Source organism: Gracilinanus agilis, chromosome 3 (assembly GCF_016433145.1).
Source record: "Gracilinanus agilis isolate LMUSP501 chromosome 3, AgileGrace, whole genome shotgun sequence".
Lineage (NCBI taxonomy): Eukaryota > Metazoa > Chordata > Mammalia > Didelphimorphia > Didelphidae > Gracilinanus > Gracilinanus agilis.
In genome coordinates this window covers 592,823,998-592,840,589 of record NC_058132.1, presented here as the reverse complement: position 1 = coordinate 592,840,589, position 16,592 = coordinate 592,823,998, and the positions used below count along the sequence as shown (strand labels likewise).

Here is a 16,592-nt window from a genome sequence, read left to right as displayed (position 1 = left end):
TTCTGCTGGTGCTTTCCCCTTTCCTTGCTCCACAGGATTGTGACTATCTGGAGACAAGAAAGTACCATAGGATCAATGAATGGTTGGGGTTCATAAAAGGAAGATTTATAGCATGACTGTTAATTCTGTCAGATACTCATTAGTATTAAGGATGAAAGGTTCCTCCTTGGATACTACTACAAAATTGCACAGGTATCCTTAGGCCTTATTGCAAACCTGTGCCATTTTTTCCATTATAGAAAATATTTGTAATGGATCTTTGTTTAAAAAGCAAAACAAAACTTTGCTTGTAACAGTTTGTGACTTTAGATTGTTTACAAGTTGTTCATGGATCCCTTTGTTTGGTGGTTATTTTTGTTGGCCTGTTTCAGTAAACTAGGCATTACTCCTAAGGGGAGTCCAAAGCAAAAGCTGTTATTTTTTTGGCTCACTCCAAAATTTGTAAGGACGGAGGATATTGTATCATATCTAAACTTCCTACCTCCTGGCCTGGTACATATCTTCTATAGTAAATACTTATATTTATTGCACTGGATTTCACTAATCTGTCTGTAGGCATCTGTCTTACCGGTGTTTAAAAAACAGTTACTTAAAAAAAACAGCATTGTGCATCTTCTGCCCTTCATATTTTCCTGAGAAGACCAGTGTGCCTTTAGTAAATCAAATTTTGTGGTGTGCACTGTGCTGAGGGTGAGGTAAGGTCCCGACCCTTAGGAAGGTTTACAATCCTTCAGGGAGGGGAGGCATCAGATGCCACACAAGCCCAATGCTCAGTATTGCATTTCTACCCAAGGAATACATTTTAGAGAATTAGAAAAGAAAATTCTGGCTATTAAGAAGTTTCATATTGTCTACAGAAAGATGCAGAGGAAGTGGAAACAGCCACACAATGAAGTGGCTGGGAAGCAGCAGTATGGGAAGCACAGGAAGTGGCAGAAGTGGCAGAAATGGCATGGTGGCCGGAAAATGCCAGAGATGCATGAAAACACGACCGTAGACCCTCCTCCAGGCCATTCCCAAGCACCTGAGCCACTTGCGGCCCAGACGGATGTCTACCAGAAGGACGTGGATCCCCTGGGCATGCTGGCTGACAGCGAGGCTGGTGAGTCAAAGGGTAAACCCGGGCACACCTTGGTGCCATCTGCATCCCTCCTGCCCCTTGTCAGATGGTTGTGGATCTTGCTGCATTTTGTCAGGAGACAAGGGACCCGACTCATGTTTAGGGCCTCTGGAATTGTCCTTGGTCATTGCTTTGAACAGAGCATTCTTTAGTCTTTCTAATTCATTGTCATTGTAGAAAGAGTTACCTTGGTTTTCCCCAGCCTTCCTGCCTCATCAGGCCATATTCACCAGATTCTTTGCCAGGATCTCTTGTCATTTTTTACTGCATAGTAATATTCTTTTACATTAGTATGCTAGAGCTTGTTCAACCATTCCCCAGTGGGGGAGAACCCCTTGAGTTTCTCCTTGCCTCGTGGCACACAGGATCATGAGTCTAGACCTGGGGGTAGAGGTCATCTCTCCATTTTACAGATCTGAGGAATAGAGAAGGTTAGGCCCATACTCACACATCATGAGCCCAGTTGCCGGGTCCAAAGCAGAAGGGTGTGACTCTTGGGAAGAATGTGTTGCCAGGAGCTGTCATCAGGCATCCCTTTCTGAAATATTCTCTGAGCAGAAGAAAGTTGTCAGTTGATATTTGAGATATAAATGGTATAAATTCTGGAGTTAGAGGGGATTTTAGGGGATGATTTATCTGCCTCCTTCATTTTGCAGACTGGTATCATGTCAGACATGTTCTGACCCCAGGCTGCTGACCCTGGGTTTAATGCCTTTTTTGTTGCATCATGTAGGCTTTCCTGTCCAAAGCTGTCTCTAACTCTTGTTTAGAGTTGCTGTGTCTTTTGTAAAAGATGGGGCACCAGGGATGTCAAATGTGACCTAAATGGTTTGTGGGTGCACACACACTGGGTTATTTTCACTTGCTGGCTTTTTCTCCATTTCTTATTTTGCTGCTAGACCAAATCATGCTAGTTTTTGTTTTTAATTGAAAATTGCATATTTTAAAGATGATCAGATTCAAAGAACAGTGCATATTGGACTTGCTCAGTAGTCTATTCCAGTTCTCAGAAATCCTGGGGTAAATCTGGGCTTCTTGATCTTCTTGCATGTCTTGGACCCCTTTGGCAATCAGTCTGGGGAAACCTGTGATCCCTTTTCAGAATACTCTTATTAAGTTCACAAGTCCTCCATTTACTCATCTGTACCACATGAGGTTTGGGCCAGAGAATCTCTTGGTGCCATGCCAGCTCTAAATTGTATCAAATCATTCTCTAAAAGGGTAGGTAGTTGTCAGTCACAGGGACATCTTAGAGGACCAGGAGAGTGTCAACACCCTTGGGCGAGTTGTTAAGCTAGTGGATTAAGGTTAATGATAATGATGATAATGATAGTATGGTCATCACAGCTAGCATTTATATAGGGCTCTAAGGTTTGCAAAGTGCTTTATATGTGCTGTCTCATGATCTTCACAACAACCTAGAGAGGTAGTTGCTGTTGTCTCCGTTTTACAGATAATGAAACAAGGCTCAGAGAGTATTGAGTGACTTGCCCAGAGACACACAGTTCAAAAGTATCTGAGGCAGGTTTGGAACTCGGGTCTCCTTGACCCCCAACTCTAGTGCTCTGTCTTCTTTGCCAGCTAACAGAACTATTCTTATATATTTATTTAGCGTGTGAAACTAGACTGTGTGGTATAGTGGGAAACATCTCAGGATTTGGAGTTAGTAGATCTGAGTTTGAATCCCCACTCTCTATGTGACTGTGGGTCAGTCCCCAACTCTCCAAACCTCTGATTTCCTCATTTATAAAATGAAGGCATTGGACTAGGTGACCCAAGATCCTTTTAGCTCTAAATCTGTGAACCTTTCATCGAGGCTCTGACATGGAAGCCTTTAGATCTAGTTTTATATTCCTGTTGGAATTTCTGCCCTTTACATGATCCTGAGAAACAGGTAATTTTGGTTTGAGTTGAGGGAACATCCCCCCCCCCCCCCCCCCCGTGTTCTCTAGTGGATACCCTGATGCCTGTTCACGGCTGGGCTGCCTGGCTCTCTGTATACCTTCCGAGTGGTTTGAGACAGCATCCTAGTGCAGAGAGCCCAGGAAGACAGTGAGGCTGACTCTGGGTTTGTAAACAAGAAGCCAGGTAAGCAAAGGCTCAAGGACTTGGGAGGATAGCAAAGTCTGGTGGACAGAGCTCTTGGATGAGAGCCTTTGATGAGTACAACTGTGTGACCTTTGGCAATGCAGTCCTTCTGAACCACAGTTTCTTCATTTATAATTATATATTTTATATATATATATAATGAGGTGGTGGGATGAGAAGTGATGACTAAGGAGTCAGAACATTGGTCTTGAACTTAGAAAGACCCAAGTTTAACTCCTGAGATGCTTAGTAGCTGTGTCATCCTGGACATATTACTTAACCTCTTTATGCCTCAGTTTTCTCTACTGTAAAATGATTACCTCACAGGGTAGTTGTGAGGATCAAATGGGATGATGAATATAAAAGTGCTTTGCAAACCTTTTAAGTTTGTTGTTCTTACTCTCCGTTTGGAGGACAGAGAGTATCCAATTTGGTGGGATGGTAGATGGTAAAGAGGAATATGGGGAGATAAAAATGGATAGGTTAAAAGTTAATCAATGGAAGCACAGTGTCCAGTACAAGAATGATGATCTCCCACAGCCAGAGCATGCTCATTTCTACATGTCACATTTTTAGGAAGATGTTTGCACACAAAGGGGAGCTCTCAGGTATGAAGAGAAGCAAAACCATTTCTAGTGAGGATTAGTTGACCAAATTAGGAATACTTAGCTTGGAGAAGAGAAGACTTAAGGGAAACATACTACCAATCTTAGTTTACTTATCTGTGAAATAAGCAGTTTGGACTCAATGATGATCTCTAGGGACCCTGTCGGCTCTAAATCCTATAAAATTATTCTCTGGAAGGCAAGGGAAATATCTGGCAGGGGCATCTTGGGAGATTCTAGGAGACTGTGGACAGATTCAAGAGCCTTGTCCCAAATATTTGAAGGGCTGAAGGATTTGATTTAGTCAGCTCAGCTCTGGAAGACACAATTGGAATCCAGGAGATGGAAGTTTCAGGGAAGGCACATTTTAAATTCAGTATTAGGAAGAACTTCCTAACAAGTAAAACTGCCCAAAAAGAGGAATTGAGTTGTTCTCTGAAGGAATAAGTTCTCCATAACTGTAGATGGAACAGCAAGCTAGCAAAGCTGAGATTGGACAATCATTTGTGGGGTCTGTGGTAGAATGTGTTTGTGCATTGGCCCAGGCTGAACTAAATAGCGTTCAAGGTTCTTTCCAACCCTGAGACTCTGACCTGATCCCTATTCTTTGCAATATAGATAAATTAGGAGTGGGGGAGGAACGGAGACTCTTCATTGGAGCATGTAGGCAGAGGAAAAGAGGATCTTGGCCTTGCCAGAATTATATTCTACCCAAGAGGCTTTGTCCTGGAATTCCCCCCCCTTCCTTCCCCCATCCCAGTTCTTCCTGCCCTTTGATCCAGGGGCAAGAGAAATGATGCTATGGTGCAATTTGATTGTATTGTTTAGTTGGTACCATTGTTGGTAGTGGTGGCAGCTGTAGCATCAGGCTAACTTTGCCCAGGGCTGTCAAACCACAGTAGAGTTTACTCAATCCAGGAGAAAATCTCCTACCTTCCTGTGTGACATCAATACAAAAGATACCCCTTCCCCATGCATGTGTCCTAAGTCAGGATGTCAGTGAGGCATGTGACTTAAAGTGCCATCTGGGTACCTGGAGCCCTGATTTCTGGAAAGGTGGCCTGCTTTGTCTGTCTTCTGAGAATCAGCTCAGCTAAGTTCATAGAGCTTGGTCATCAGGAGACTGGTGATGAGTCATGATGAATTTTTTGTTTTTGGCCTTAGCCACTGAGAAGGATTTGCATTTTGCATTGGTGAAGGTAATGCTCACATTGATGGAATCATGTATCCTTTGAAATAAGAACCAAACTGCATTGGTGGGTTTTTGTTGTTGTCGTACTTGGTATGATGCGTGTCATATATCACATTGCAGTTATTTGAGTTTGTAAAAAAATGCTATCTCAAATGGAAAGTACTTTGGAATACCAAATTGTGTTCAATTCTTGTAATATGGATTTGCCAAACTTGTCATTTGGGGAGTGAAATTCATATCTTTTGATCCCCTTGATAGAGCTGTATTTTTAATTTCTCTATATTGTATCGCTGCCAGCTGGTCAGATTTTATGGCTTGTAATTAAATTCATTTCCTCCCTTCTCTACCTCCTTTCCCCCCTCCCTCCCTCCATTATTCCTTCCCTCCCTTCCTCACTCCTTCCCTCACTCCTTTTCCTCCTTCCCTCCATCCCTCCTTCCCTTATTCCCTTCCCTCCCTCCCTTTTTCCCCTTCCTTTCTTCCCTCCCTCCCTTCTCTCCCTCCATCCGTCCCCCCTTTCCTTCCCTCCATCCGTCCCTTCTTTCCTTCCCTCCATCCCTTCCCTCCCTCCCTCCCTCCTTCCATCCATCCATCCATCCATCCATCCATCCATCCATCCATCCATCCAATCCATATATATTAGTATGCTGTCGGACTCAGAAGAAAAGTAATGTTGAATTGAGTATCTGTGGCTATGGGGCATGAGTGTCTATAGACTGTAGACCTTTCCTCCATATTAGTCATTTGTTGCCCTCTATGTAGGTTCTACAATAGACTGTGAGGGCAGTTGCTGTATTGTCTGCCTCTGGTGCCTGGAATGTTCTCCCTCTTCAGCCCTAACTCCTTACTTCTCTGGACTCCTTCAAGATGCAGCTTAAATCTTACTTCTCCCAGAGACCATTCCCAGTTCCCTGCATGGACTGTGTCTTCTCTGTGAGATTGCCTTCCATGTACATTGTGTCTGTCTTAGATGGACAGAATTGTTTCTGTGCTATCTCCTCCATTAGACTGTGATCTCCTTGGAGGCAGGACCATGTTTTTTGGTTTGCTTTGTACCCCCCAATTAAGCTTGCTCAATTTGCTTGTCAGCCGACTGACATGCAGGTTAGAAATCCTCCCTCAGATACTTACAAGCTATGTGACTGAACAAATAAATTACTTAGCTAGCCTTCCTGGGCCTCAGCTTTTTCATTAGAAAGACAAGTGGTTTGGATCATGTTTCCTGCTTTTGAAATATTTTCTTTGAAAATTATCTTTTCAGTTTTCTTACATCTACTTTTGGGCCTTGTGGCTGAGCCATTGTTTTTTCCTGAGGTTCTTGTACTTATTTTGAAGTTGTCCCTTCTCCTAGGTTTGCTTCTTGGTCTTCTCTATATATAGTATTTCAGCATTGTTGTTTTTGTTTTGTTTGTCCTGTTTATAATTTTCAAATATAGGAATAAGGACTAGACTGTAAATTCATTGATTTTGGGACCCCTCAGATGAGAAAACCCTTCTAACATTGCAGGTAGGCATGTTCTTTGCTACTTATGGTTTTCAAGTGACTTGCTCAAGGTCATACAGCTAGGAAGGAGGTGTCTGAGGCCATATTTGAACCCAGGACATTCTGTTTCTAGGTCTGGTTCTCAATCCACTAAGCCACCTGACTGCCCCCTAAATATATACTTGTAAAATAAAACAAACTCTCTGTAATGGGGGAAAAGTGTTACCTGTGGTAGGCCTCTTGATAAATGTAAATGAAGTAGAAGAGAAGATAGAGAAGTTAAAACCCTGTCCCTGACATGACACTGTCACGCTGGAACAATGGTTCTCCAGCTCGACCTTTATTTGTTTCTCTCCCGTCTGGGATCTCAGCTATGCTCATGATTATTTTCCCTGGAACTGTCTATAATAAATATCATAGCTGTGGAATCTCTTTAATGTTCCAAACAGCAGTTTCTTCTTTTACTTCCTTTCAGTGAATTAGAAGAACAGTTTGTATTGAGCATAAATATTAGAGGAAATATTGTACTTGACAAACAGTTCTGCTTTTTTCCATCCAGGAGAGGGCAGTGATTTGCATTCATGTCATGGAATCCTTCTATTCCTTCATGTAGTTGGGTTTTCCCATTAGATACTCACCCTTGTAGTGAGTGTGTGGGGTCTCTTGTGGATTTTGGCACCATCTTAGAGAAGTGAGTGATTATGCTTAAATCTTTTGTCAGTCTTCAATTTTTGCCAGTTGTCCAGAATAAACTTAATAAGATGTCTTCAGGATTGCCAAGGAACATAGATATATTGACCCAGGCCAAAATGGAGGCTTGCTGCTTGACTCAATGCAAGCGCTTCATCTTTTGACATAGGCCTGCATATTAACTGAATTCCCAGATTTGGTTCTTTCCCCTTGAAATAGTTTTGCTTTTTTGCCTTGGAGTCTTTAGAAGTTGTGAAAATGGAAAGTTCAAATGTCTTCATTTCTACATAATTCTTGACTAAGATTCTACTCCACAGCATTGTTTAAATATTATGTTTTTTTTTTTCTAAATAAATCTTTTTACTTTAAGATAGAAATACTTATGTATTTCTTGATAGGACTGTGTTTTTGCTTTTAACTGGGGGTGGGAGGGGAGTGTCAGGGGAAGACCTGTTCCAATAACATTAAATATATTTCTCGTATCACTTGTAAGACCTGTAATTAATAGCAAAGTCTCTAATTAGTCTGTTTGGAAAATGCTAACTAACATCTTCCATATATGAAGTGTACTTAAGCTGTTTGTGGTATCCATTTGCTTTTCTGTCCTTTCCATTTGGTAAAAAGCATTACGTATAGAGAAATTTGCTACTTTGGAAGTTTGTCCTTCAGAGGGGCAAAATTTCTCTGGATTGCCTTCCACTGACTGCTGGGTTAGATTAAAATCATTTTAGATGGTACTCCTAAAGCAGAATTCATTGAAGGAGGCTAGACTCCATGTTTTAGTAGTTTGATGGTAATCATAACAAGATGCTCAAATTATTTTACTTCTCTTTTAGAGTCTGACAAGGAAGAGAAGCCAGAAAATGTCGTCATACCCAAGGAAGTCACATCAGCTCTGGGCTTGTTGATGACTAACTACGGGAACATGTCAGGGTCAGAGAGTGAGCCAGAGGGTGAGTAGTTACAGCTTAATTGCATCAGATTATTTGCTTGCAATAAAAATAATTCTATAGTATGAAATTCACTTATTAAATCTCTTTCATATTGGACTATGTATCCAGGCTTCACATTCTTTATTTTGGCTTTTAAATTCTACTTTAATTTGGCATGAGAGATAAAGTTAAACATGGGAGAAAGAGAAAACTGGAGGCAAGGGGGACTATGGTAACAGCCTGGGAGGATGAAAGTGAGACTGATTCAAGGAACTGAGACTGATCTTATATTTATATCTCTGTTTGCAGATGTAAACACACTTAAATGCCTGATGTGTATATTAGATAAAGACTAAGCAGAAAAAAGAGTAGAGAGTAGAGAGATAAAGATGATAGCCAAGGAATAAAAAGAATGAAGGGAATGCTAAATAGTGTAAAGAATCATTTATTTTCTCTACTCCCTTTGCATATCCCTTTGGAAAGGTACTCAGGGTCAAGCAACCAGTTTAAAGGACCCCTTAGACACAGAGTACCTCATATGGGTGGAGAGGAATTTTTCACATTGGGTGCTGGCCTACAAAGGTTGGCAGGCTGGAGTGGTGGAAACCACTAAAGCAAACTTGGCTTTGCTTCATTCATTTTTAGTAAAGCATATGCCCTCAGAAATGGGAGTGATCTTTTATTTAGAAGTGAGTCATTCCAGAAGAGTCAGAGATGTGAGGCATAAATTCTTAGCCTTTAGGGATGAGATCATGAAGGGCAGCCTGAAATAATGTATGTGAAATTATTTCAAAAACCGTAAAGTGCTACTTATATGTAAGATGACTTCAGAATATCCCAAAAAGGTCTTTGTGCCTCTTTAATAAATTAACCCTATAACTCCATTAAGACTTTTGGGACATTCTGTCTATATAATGTTGTTGTGAACATCATCTTTCTCTTCTTTCTCTCTTCCTCTTACACTTATTCATCATGGTAATAACTACTTCTCCTATAATGGGCATCGAGATTGGCACAGTGGATAGAGTGCTGTGCCTAGAGGCAGGAAAACTCATCTTCCTAAGTTCAAATCTGGCCTAAGACACTTACTAGCTGTGTGATCCTGGGCAAGTCACTTAATCCTGCTTGCCTCAGTTCATCTGTCAAATGAACTAGAGAAGGAAATGACAAATTATTCTAGAAAACTCGAAAATGGGATGACAAGAATTGAACATAACTGAAACAACTTGGCAACAAATCTCTTATAATGCCAGTGTTAGAGGTGGAACAGTGGATAGAGCACTGTGTCTGAGTTCAAATTCCATCTCAGATACTTATTAGCTCTCTCACCTTGAGCAAGTCACTTAACCTGTTTGCCTCAGTTTCCTTAACTGTAAAATGAGGATAGTAACAGCACCTGCCTCCCAGGGTTGTTGTGAGGATCAAGTGAGTTAATATTTGTAAAGCACTTAGGATAGTGCTAGGCAAGTAATAGTTGCTATATAAATGCTTATTCCCATCCTCTGGATAGACCATTGGCCTGACCCAGTATAACAGTTTTGCAGTCCATTTAGATGTAAGTTATGAAAGAATACTATGTGAGCATTATTGGACTCAGTGGACTGAGAGCCAGGCCTGGAGATGGAAGGTCCTGGGTTCAAATGTGGCTTCAGAAAATTCCTACCTTTGTGACCTTGGGCAAGTTACTTAAGCCCCATTGCCTAGCCCATACCACTCTTCTTCCTTGGAACCAATACTTAGAATTGATTCTGAGACACTATGTGAATAACTAGAGTTAATTTTAGTACAAGGGTAGATTTCCTGCAATAGCAGAGGCCATGAATAACTGAGAGGATTCATATGTTTTTTTCTTATGGCAAGGTTATTTAATCAAAAAGGGGGCGGTGTTAAGGATGAGAACTTAGAACAAGAAAATGCATGTTTGTATCATGAAAAGAGGATCTGAATGTAGTTGGAGAGACCCATTTGAGAATGATCCTTGGTAAATCCCTCACTTCAGAAGAGTCACAACATTTTTGGAGTTGACTGGGCTCAGGCCTCTTCTTGCTTAGTATTTTGGGATTTGGAGATGATTGGGAGAGAGTCTTTCATTGTAAAAGAAGACATTTAGAAAAGCAGCCAAATGGATAGAAAGCTGACTGAAATCAAGAGAACCTGGGTTCTACTCTGATGCCTAATGGCTCTGTCGCCTTGCCCAAGGGCGCTTCATGTGTCAGCCAACCATTCACAACTTATAAATTGCAGAGAAGGTTCCCATCTGCATTTGCAGAGAAAACTCCCTATGTGGATGAAAGCATAGTTTGGTTAAAGAAAAGAAAAAAGGGGGGTGGAAATGATATTAATTCTATTGTAATCATGCAAAATTGTGTTATTTTCAACTAGTTCAGTTGAAATCTGACCACCCTGTTTTTTAATCTAATAGAAGATCCCTTAGATGATTGGCTTCCTTATTCACTTCATAAAGAACAAAGGCTTTGTTACTCTTGTATCCAATATGCCTAAGTGAAAGTGAAATGATTCTTTAAACATAATATCTTGGATTTTTTTCTTATCAGCTCTGTGACGGATAATCATAAAGAAAAGCTGGCCCATAAAAACAAGGGGTATTATTAATAGGGTGCTTTCTTCTATCTTGTACATTGTCTTTAATATCTCTCTATTCAAAGTTGCCGTTTTGAGGCCATTGCTGTTAAAAAGCATAAACAAGAGGTAATTAAGGTAAGGAAGGAACTCATGGAACTATAAAATTGGAATGGAAGAATGAATGGCAGCTAGGAAAATGACTAGAGTAGGAGGTGATACAAAAATCAAGAAAGAGGCATAGAGGTCCTAGTAGTCTTATGCACTTTAGTATTAATGCAGCAATAGCTTTGATCTGTTATCCCTGCATCTGGTTTAGAATAATGAGACCTGTGTTTGAAGTGGGAGGGAGTGATAGGAAGCTCTCAGTGACCCAAATCTTTGGTGACTGAAATTCTTCCTCCCCAAGCCTCCATTTGTGAATTATCTGAAACCATTTTGGAGCACACATTCTATCCTTCCATCTATTTTTGTCCTACTCTTTTCCTTTCTGTCATAGTTGAGCACAAAGCAACAGAGGCAGGGGAGTTGTAGGACCGAGATTGTCTTGTTTGTACCAGAAAAGCATTCCCACTTCTATCCCTAAATGGATAGTTCCTTTGGGGCCTGTGAGGAACATGAAAACAGCCATTAAATTTTAACTGACAGAAGTATCAATCAGTAAATATTTATTAAGCACCTTCTATATGTTGGACCGCATCCTCAGATATAGAAAGAGCTTCCTAGAAAGGGATGAGATTGGGCACCCACCCCACTACATATCCCATTCTCAAAATAATCATGGTTTCATTCAAATTAGACAGCAGCCTGAGATGTCTGGATTAAGTGAGGAGAAGCAGTGTAGACTTGGTTTCCCTGCTTATCAGTCTCTTCTGTGTCTAATTCATTTTCTAGCCAGTTGCCAGATTTATAAGAGCTGACCTCATCACTCTACTGCTGTAGGAGTTTCAGTGGTCCCAAATGCCTCTTGGATATTTTAGAAACTCCTCTTTTTGACATTTAAAAATCCTCCATAATTTGGCTTTAACCAAAGCTAATTTCACATCATCCTTCCTCATGAATGCCTTTGTTCTAGCCAAGCTGGGGTTGGTTTTTGAGTTCTTAGTAGCAGATTGTGCCCAAATCTCTGCTTCTCCTGCTTCCATTCAGGTTTGCTTCATAGGCCAGTTGTGGTTGCAGCTCTGCGCATTTGTTTGGGGCTCTGTATAGAGCAAAGGGGATCAGTCAGTGTATGATGTTTAGCAAGAGATCCGTGATCTGCTACTTGGGAGAGGGAAAAGGATGTTAAATCTGAAATTATGTGCACATGAGGGAGAAGCACATGACAAGAGAGTTTGGAAAGAACTGCGCAGAAAGGTCACAAATAAACCAGCTACTATGGGCCAAAAAGCATAGGGGTAGGTTTCCATGACTTTTTGCATCACAGATGGCACAGTTGATAGAGTGTTGGTCCTGGAGTTAGTAAGACATGACTTAAAATTGTTCACAGATGCTTACTAACTCTGTGACCCCAGGGGAGTCACTTAACCCTCTGTCTCCCTTACTTTCCTGAACTGTAAAATGGAGGTAATAATGGCACCTGCCCTCTTGGGTTGTTATGAGATTAAATGAGATAATAATTGTAAAGCACTTAGTACAATGCATGGCATATAATTGGTGCTCAAATGATTGTTTCCTTCCTCCCTCCCTCTCCTTTCCTTTCATTCCATCCATTTATCCATCTATCATAGACCTTAATTAAAAAACAGTTAAAGAGCCTTATAACATTTATGCACAGCAATTATTTTTTAAAATTAATAAGAAATTCTCATTTAATTGATCCTAGAGCCTAGTCTTTTTTTCTCCCCCCAGAAATTTTGGCAATTTTGTTTTGGTTTATTTGTTTTAGAAACTCCCATCAAGACAGAAGAAGACCCTCCAGGAGAAAATCAGGTCATCCTCAGTGATGTCCCTCAGAATCAAAGTGAGGATATCAAGAAACAGGAAAGAAATTCCCCTGTGGCCAAGACCAAGAGTTTAAGGAAAAATTGGATGAGAAAAAATTGTAGGTATAGGAGAGGCCTCTACAGAAAGAAGCCAGTATCTGAACCACAGAAAAGACGTCGTCCACATCTCCTAGAAATGGTAAGTGATTTCTCTTCATGGTCTGCCATATGGATAAAGGCTTGGCCTTTTTTTTAAAGAGTGATAAATAATCACAGTTAAACTGAGCCTGACAGCAGTATGGAAGTTTAGACATGACAGGTAGAAAGGAAATACAAATTGAGATTTCACGGAGGCATTGATAGCTAAAAAAGAAGACACATATCTTTAACACCAGACAAGAGACCGAAGAGAGATCATTACCAAATTCTGGTAACCACCACCACAAAACTGGAGTCATTCTGCAAAAAGAAAATCAGTAAAACTCCCCTCAGCCATTGCAGTTTGTCTTCTTTGAAGGCTATCTTCAGATGCATCCCCTCCCCACTCCCACTCCTGGGTCCTCTCTGCCCTTTTAACTATCTGGATGCCTTGTTATGGCCCAGATGTTGTTATGGCACCTTGTTATGGCACCAATTGTTGTTGGTGAACAGTCTCTTGCCTGGTGTCAGTCTTCAGAAAGTGGAGAGAAAGAAGGCCACCATTGATTCAGTCTGCCTATTGCTTAGGAAGAACATAGTTATCTTGACTTTAGGGTGGAAGGCATTTCCAGATCTTTGCCATGAAGCCAAAAAACTATCATTTTGGGCAGCTAGTGGCACAGTGGATGGGACACTGAGTCTGGAATCAGGAAGATCTGAGTTCAGATTTGACCTTAGATGTTTTCTAACTGTCAATATTGCAAGTCACTTCATCTTTGGTTTTCTTGGTTTCCTCTTTTATAAAATGGTGATAATAATAAATAATAAAGCACCTACCTCCCAGGGTTATTTTGAGGATTAGATGAGATACTATTATTTGTAAGAGCCATTAACATAGATTCTGGCTTATAATAGGTTTCTTACCTTCCTTCATTTGTTGGTCTATGAAAAATCTGGGTTTCCTTTGGCAAGTAATCTCTTACTAGTGCCAAAATAGCCCTTACTACCACATGCAGTTAATATATTTTTAGATGTAATTTTGCCACTTGAAAGTAGAACAAAGGTGCTCTATATATTAGGCTATTTTATAATTTTAAACTGTAGTATAAAACTCGAGGGTATTTTTTGATGTATCATAAATTACTGCAACCAAGTTAAATCCCTATTTCTTGTAACTAAAAGATCATATCTCCCTGCTTTTATTTAACATTGGACATGAGATTTGATAGAGCCATTGTGCCTCCTTTGCTCAATAGATCATCCTCTTGCTGAAGAAAGCACTTAGTGCTTCTTAAAGGGAAAGTTCTCTAAACATCAAGAATTTTCAGCCTCTCCGTTGACAGTCCCAAATTAATGGTAGTGATAGCACTGATTTCCCAAAAATGAGTTTCCATCTATTTTTTCAGAGGTCTACATATGTTATACTTCAATCTTCATTCTATTTTTGCATTTGAATTTTTTAATTGTCCCCTTTAAAGAGGACCAAATTCTTGATTTTTTTCCCTCTCCCATTCTCTCTCATTTTCTCATTTTTCTAGCTCCCTTTCAAGTTTGAAGACCTAGGTCAGTGAGTACTAAGAACCTTCAGAGCCTGGGGGGACCCACACAGCTTATTTGGAGTAATTTAATACTACGGACAGTGCTCCACTTCAAGCCCAGTCAGACTTTTTTTTTTTTTAAACATTGATCGATTCCCAGGGATGAGTTCTGTGCCATGGCAAACGAATCTCAAGTGAACTCAGTCTCTTTTGCCTGTTTTGTTTCCAAGAGACTTTAAGACTATATTATATCCTCCTTCAGAACTTCAGTATTGAGAGCTGGTAGGGTCCATTCACAGACCACTCAGGGGGCTTCCAAGTTGGAGTTAAGCCATCGGGCACAAAGTGAGTGGTCTCCACAAAACTCCAATTTCCACCTCAAATGAGGTAGTCATGCCAAATTCTAGGCGATGTCTATCTAGTGCTCTTTAAATTTTATGCTGTGCCTAAAAGTGACATCACTAGGTCCTTCCTTTGGGACAAATACCCAAAAGCCATTCAGAAAGTCTCACTTCCATAATGCACTACTTTGCTTTCTGTTAAAGAAACTCATTTTAGTAGTAACAGTCCAAAATAACATTTAATTCATGTTGGAATAAATGAATAAATCATGGTATGAATGAAACTATAATATCCTTAGGTTTGTTTTCAAGAACCCTACCTGTAGCTCATAAATATAACTCATTCTGTTGTATACCTGGTTGGAGATACTGACTGTCTTTCATTTATCTTTAATTCACTGACTAATCTTTTCTTTTGTTTTCAGCTTTTAGCACAAGACATAAGGCATGAAAGAAATGTGATTTTGCAGTGTGTTCGATACATCATCCAAAATGACTTTTTTGGACTTAACTCCAAGGCAGATCCACTAGGAAAAACTGAGAATGGTCAGGTGTCTGAAGTTTCAGAATCATGAATGTACCTATCAGAAGAAGTCTCTGCTAGTGGCATTTTGGAGGCCATTCCTACAAGGAGGTACAGACAGATGGGACAACTCTTATTCTGCGTGATAAGTCTCATGTAAGATAGGATCTCATACTCTTAGAGTGTTTCATTGGAGATGCCAACAGACTCTTGGACCTGTGCTTATGCTGCACAGGGTTTGCTGGCAGAATTTTTTTTTTGATCACTGGGGAAGTTCAGAGACACCCCACAGGTGACATTATGGGACTAGAGTTTAAAATGTATAATTCATTTAAGCAGAGACCAAGAGGTAGGAGACAGAGGGAAAGGTAGTACAATTGTAGATTTTGTCAGTTGCTGCACACAGAGAGAACATAGTTATTTGGCTTTTTGATGATGGTGAAAATAAAGAAATAATGGGATTCAATTCATAGTGTAAAAGGGTCTTCAGATTGACCTGCTTTAGTCCCAAGCACATATGTTCAAATCCAGTTGTGCTCAATCAGATGTTGCACTTTGGAAATGCAATGCTTGTGTAGACATGGTCTCAATTTATATACTGTAGATTCAACTGAAGTGTCCTTTGCTATTGTTCAAGATTGGACCATTGTTTTTTTCTAGTGAAAAAGCATGTAAAGTCTAATATTCAATGAGGTTCAACTCATTTTATAGAAAAAACAACGTTGGTGAAATAATGTAAGCTTAGGTCCTAAGTTTCAATTAATTCATCCTAAAGATAATTTTATCCTTATTTTTAAGAAATGTCTTCTCTGAATAAAGCCATTGAAGTCCTTTGCCTTTTAAAATAACAGGGATTTGTGTTTGTGTGTGCTTTTAATTTTACATCACATTTACTAATTATATATGACTTTGCACTTTAGTGTAAGGTTAGAAAGGACCAGGTTTCAGAAAATAAATCTGTTACTCTTCTTCTGGCCTTTTTTTAATTCTTCTCTTTCTTGGCCTTACCTACAGTCTTGGATACTGTCAACCATCCCCTTTTCCTTGATACTTTTCTTTTTTCTAGGTTTTTGGGACAGTGTTCTCTACCTTATCTGACCACTCCTTATCTGTATCTTCATCTAGGCCACCCCCTAACCATAAGTGGCCCTCAAAGCTCTGTCCTGGAATTGCTTCTCTTCTATAGTATTCTGCTTAGTGATCTCATTAGCTCCCATGCATTTAATTATTTTCTCTCTGCAGATGATTCTTAAATCTATTCATCTAGGCTTACTTTCCTTCTGACCTCTAGCCTTGCATCATCATGATCATATTGGGCATCTCCTAATTGTATGTTCCACAGTCATTTAAAAAAATTTTTTAACCCTAATATCTTTTATATTTATATATCCTTCTATATTAATTTTATTTGTTACGGGGTTAGGCAATGGGGGTTAA

At 40.0% G+C, this 16,592-nt stretch overlaps 1 protein-coding gene across 1 annotated transcript in view; it reads left to right on the top strand.

Annotated features, from left to right (window-relative positions):
- NUFIP1 (nuclear FMR1 interacting protein 1) overlaps window positions 1-15,663 on the top strand; it is a 39,799-nt gene extending 24,136 nt beyond the window's left edge. The window contains exons 7-10 of the mRNA XM_044667433.1: window positions 858-1,102; window positions 8,015-8,131; window positions 12,579-12,814; window positions 15,058-15,663. Of these exons, the coding sequence (XP_044523368.1) occupies window positions 858-1,102; window positions 8,015-8,131; window positions 12,579-12,814; window positions 15,058-15,207 (748 nt within the window). The 3' untranslated portion in view covers window positions 15,208-15,663. The remainder of the gene's footprint in view (window positions 1-857; window positions 1,103-8,014; window positions 8,132-12,578; window positions 12,815-15,057) is intronic.
- Window positions 15,664-16,592: the final 929 nt, after the last annotated feature.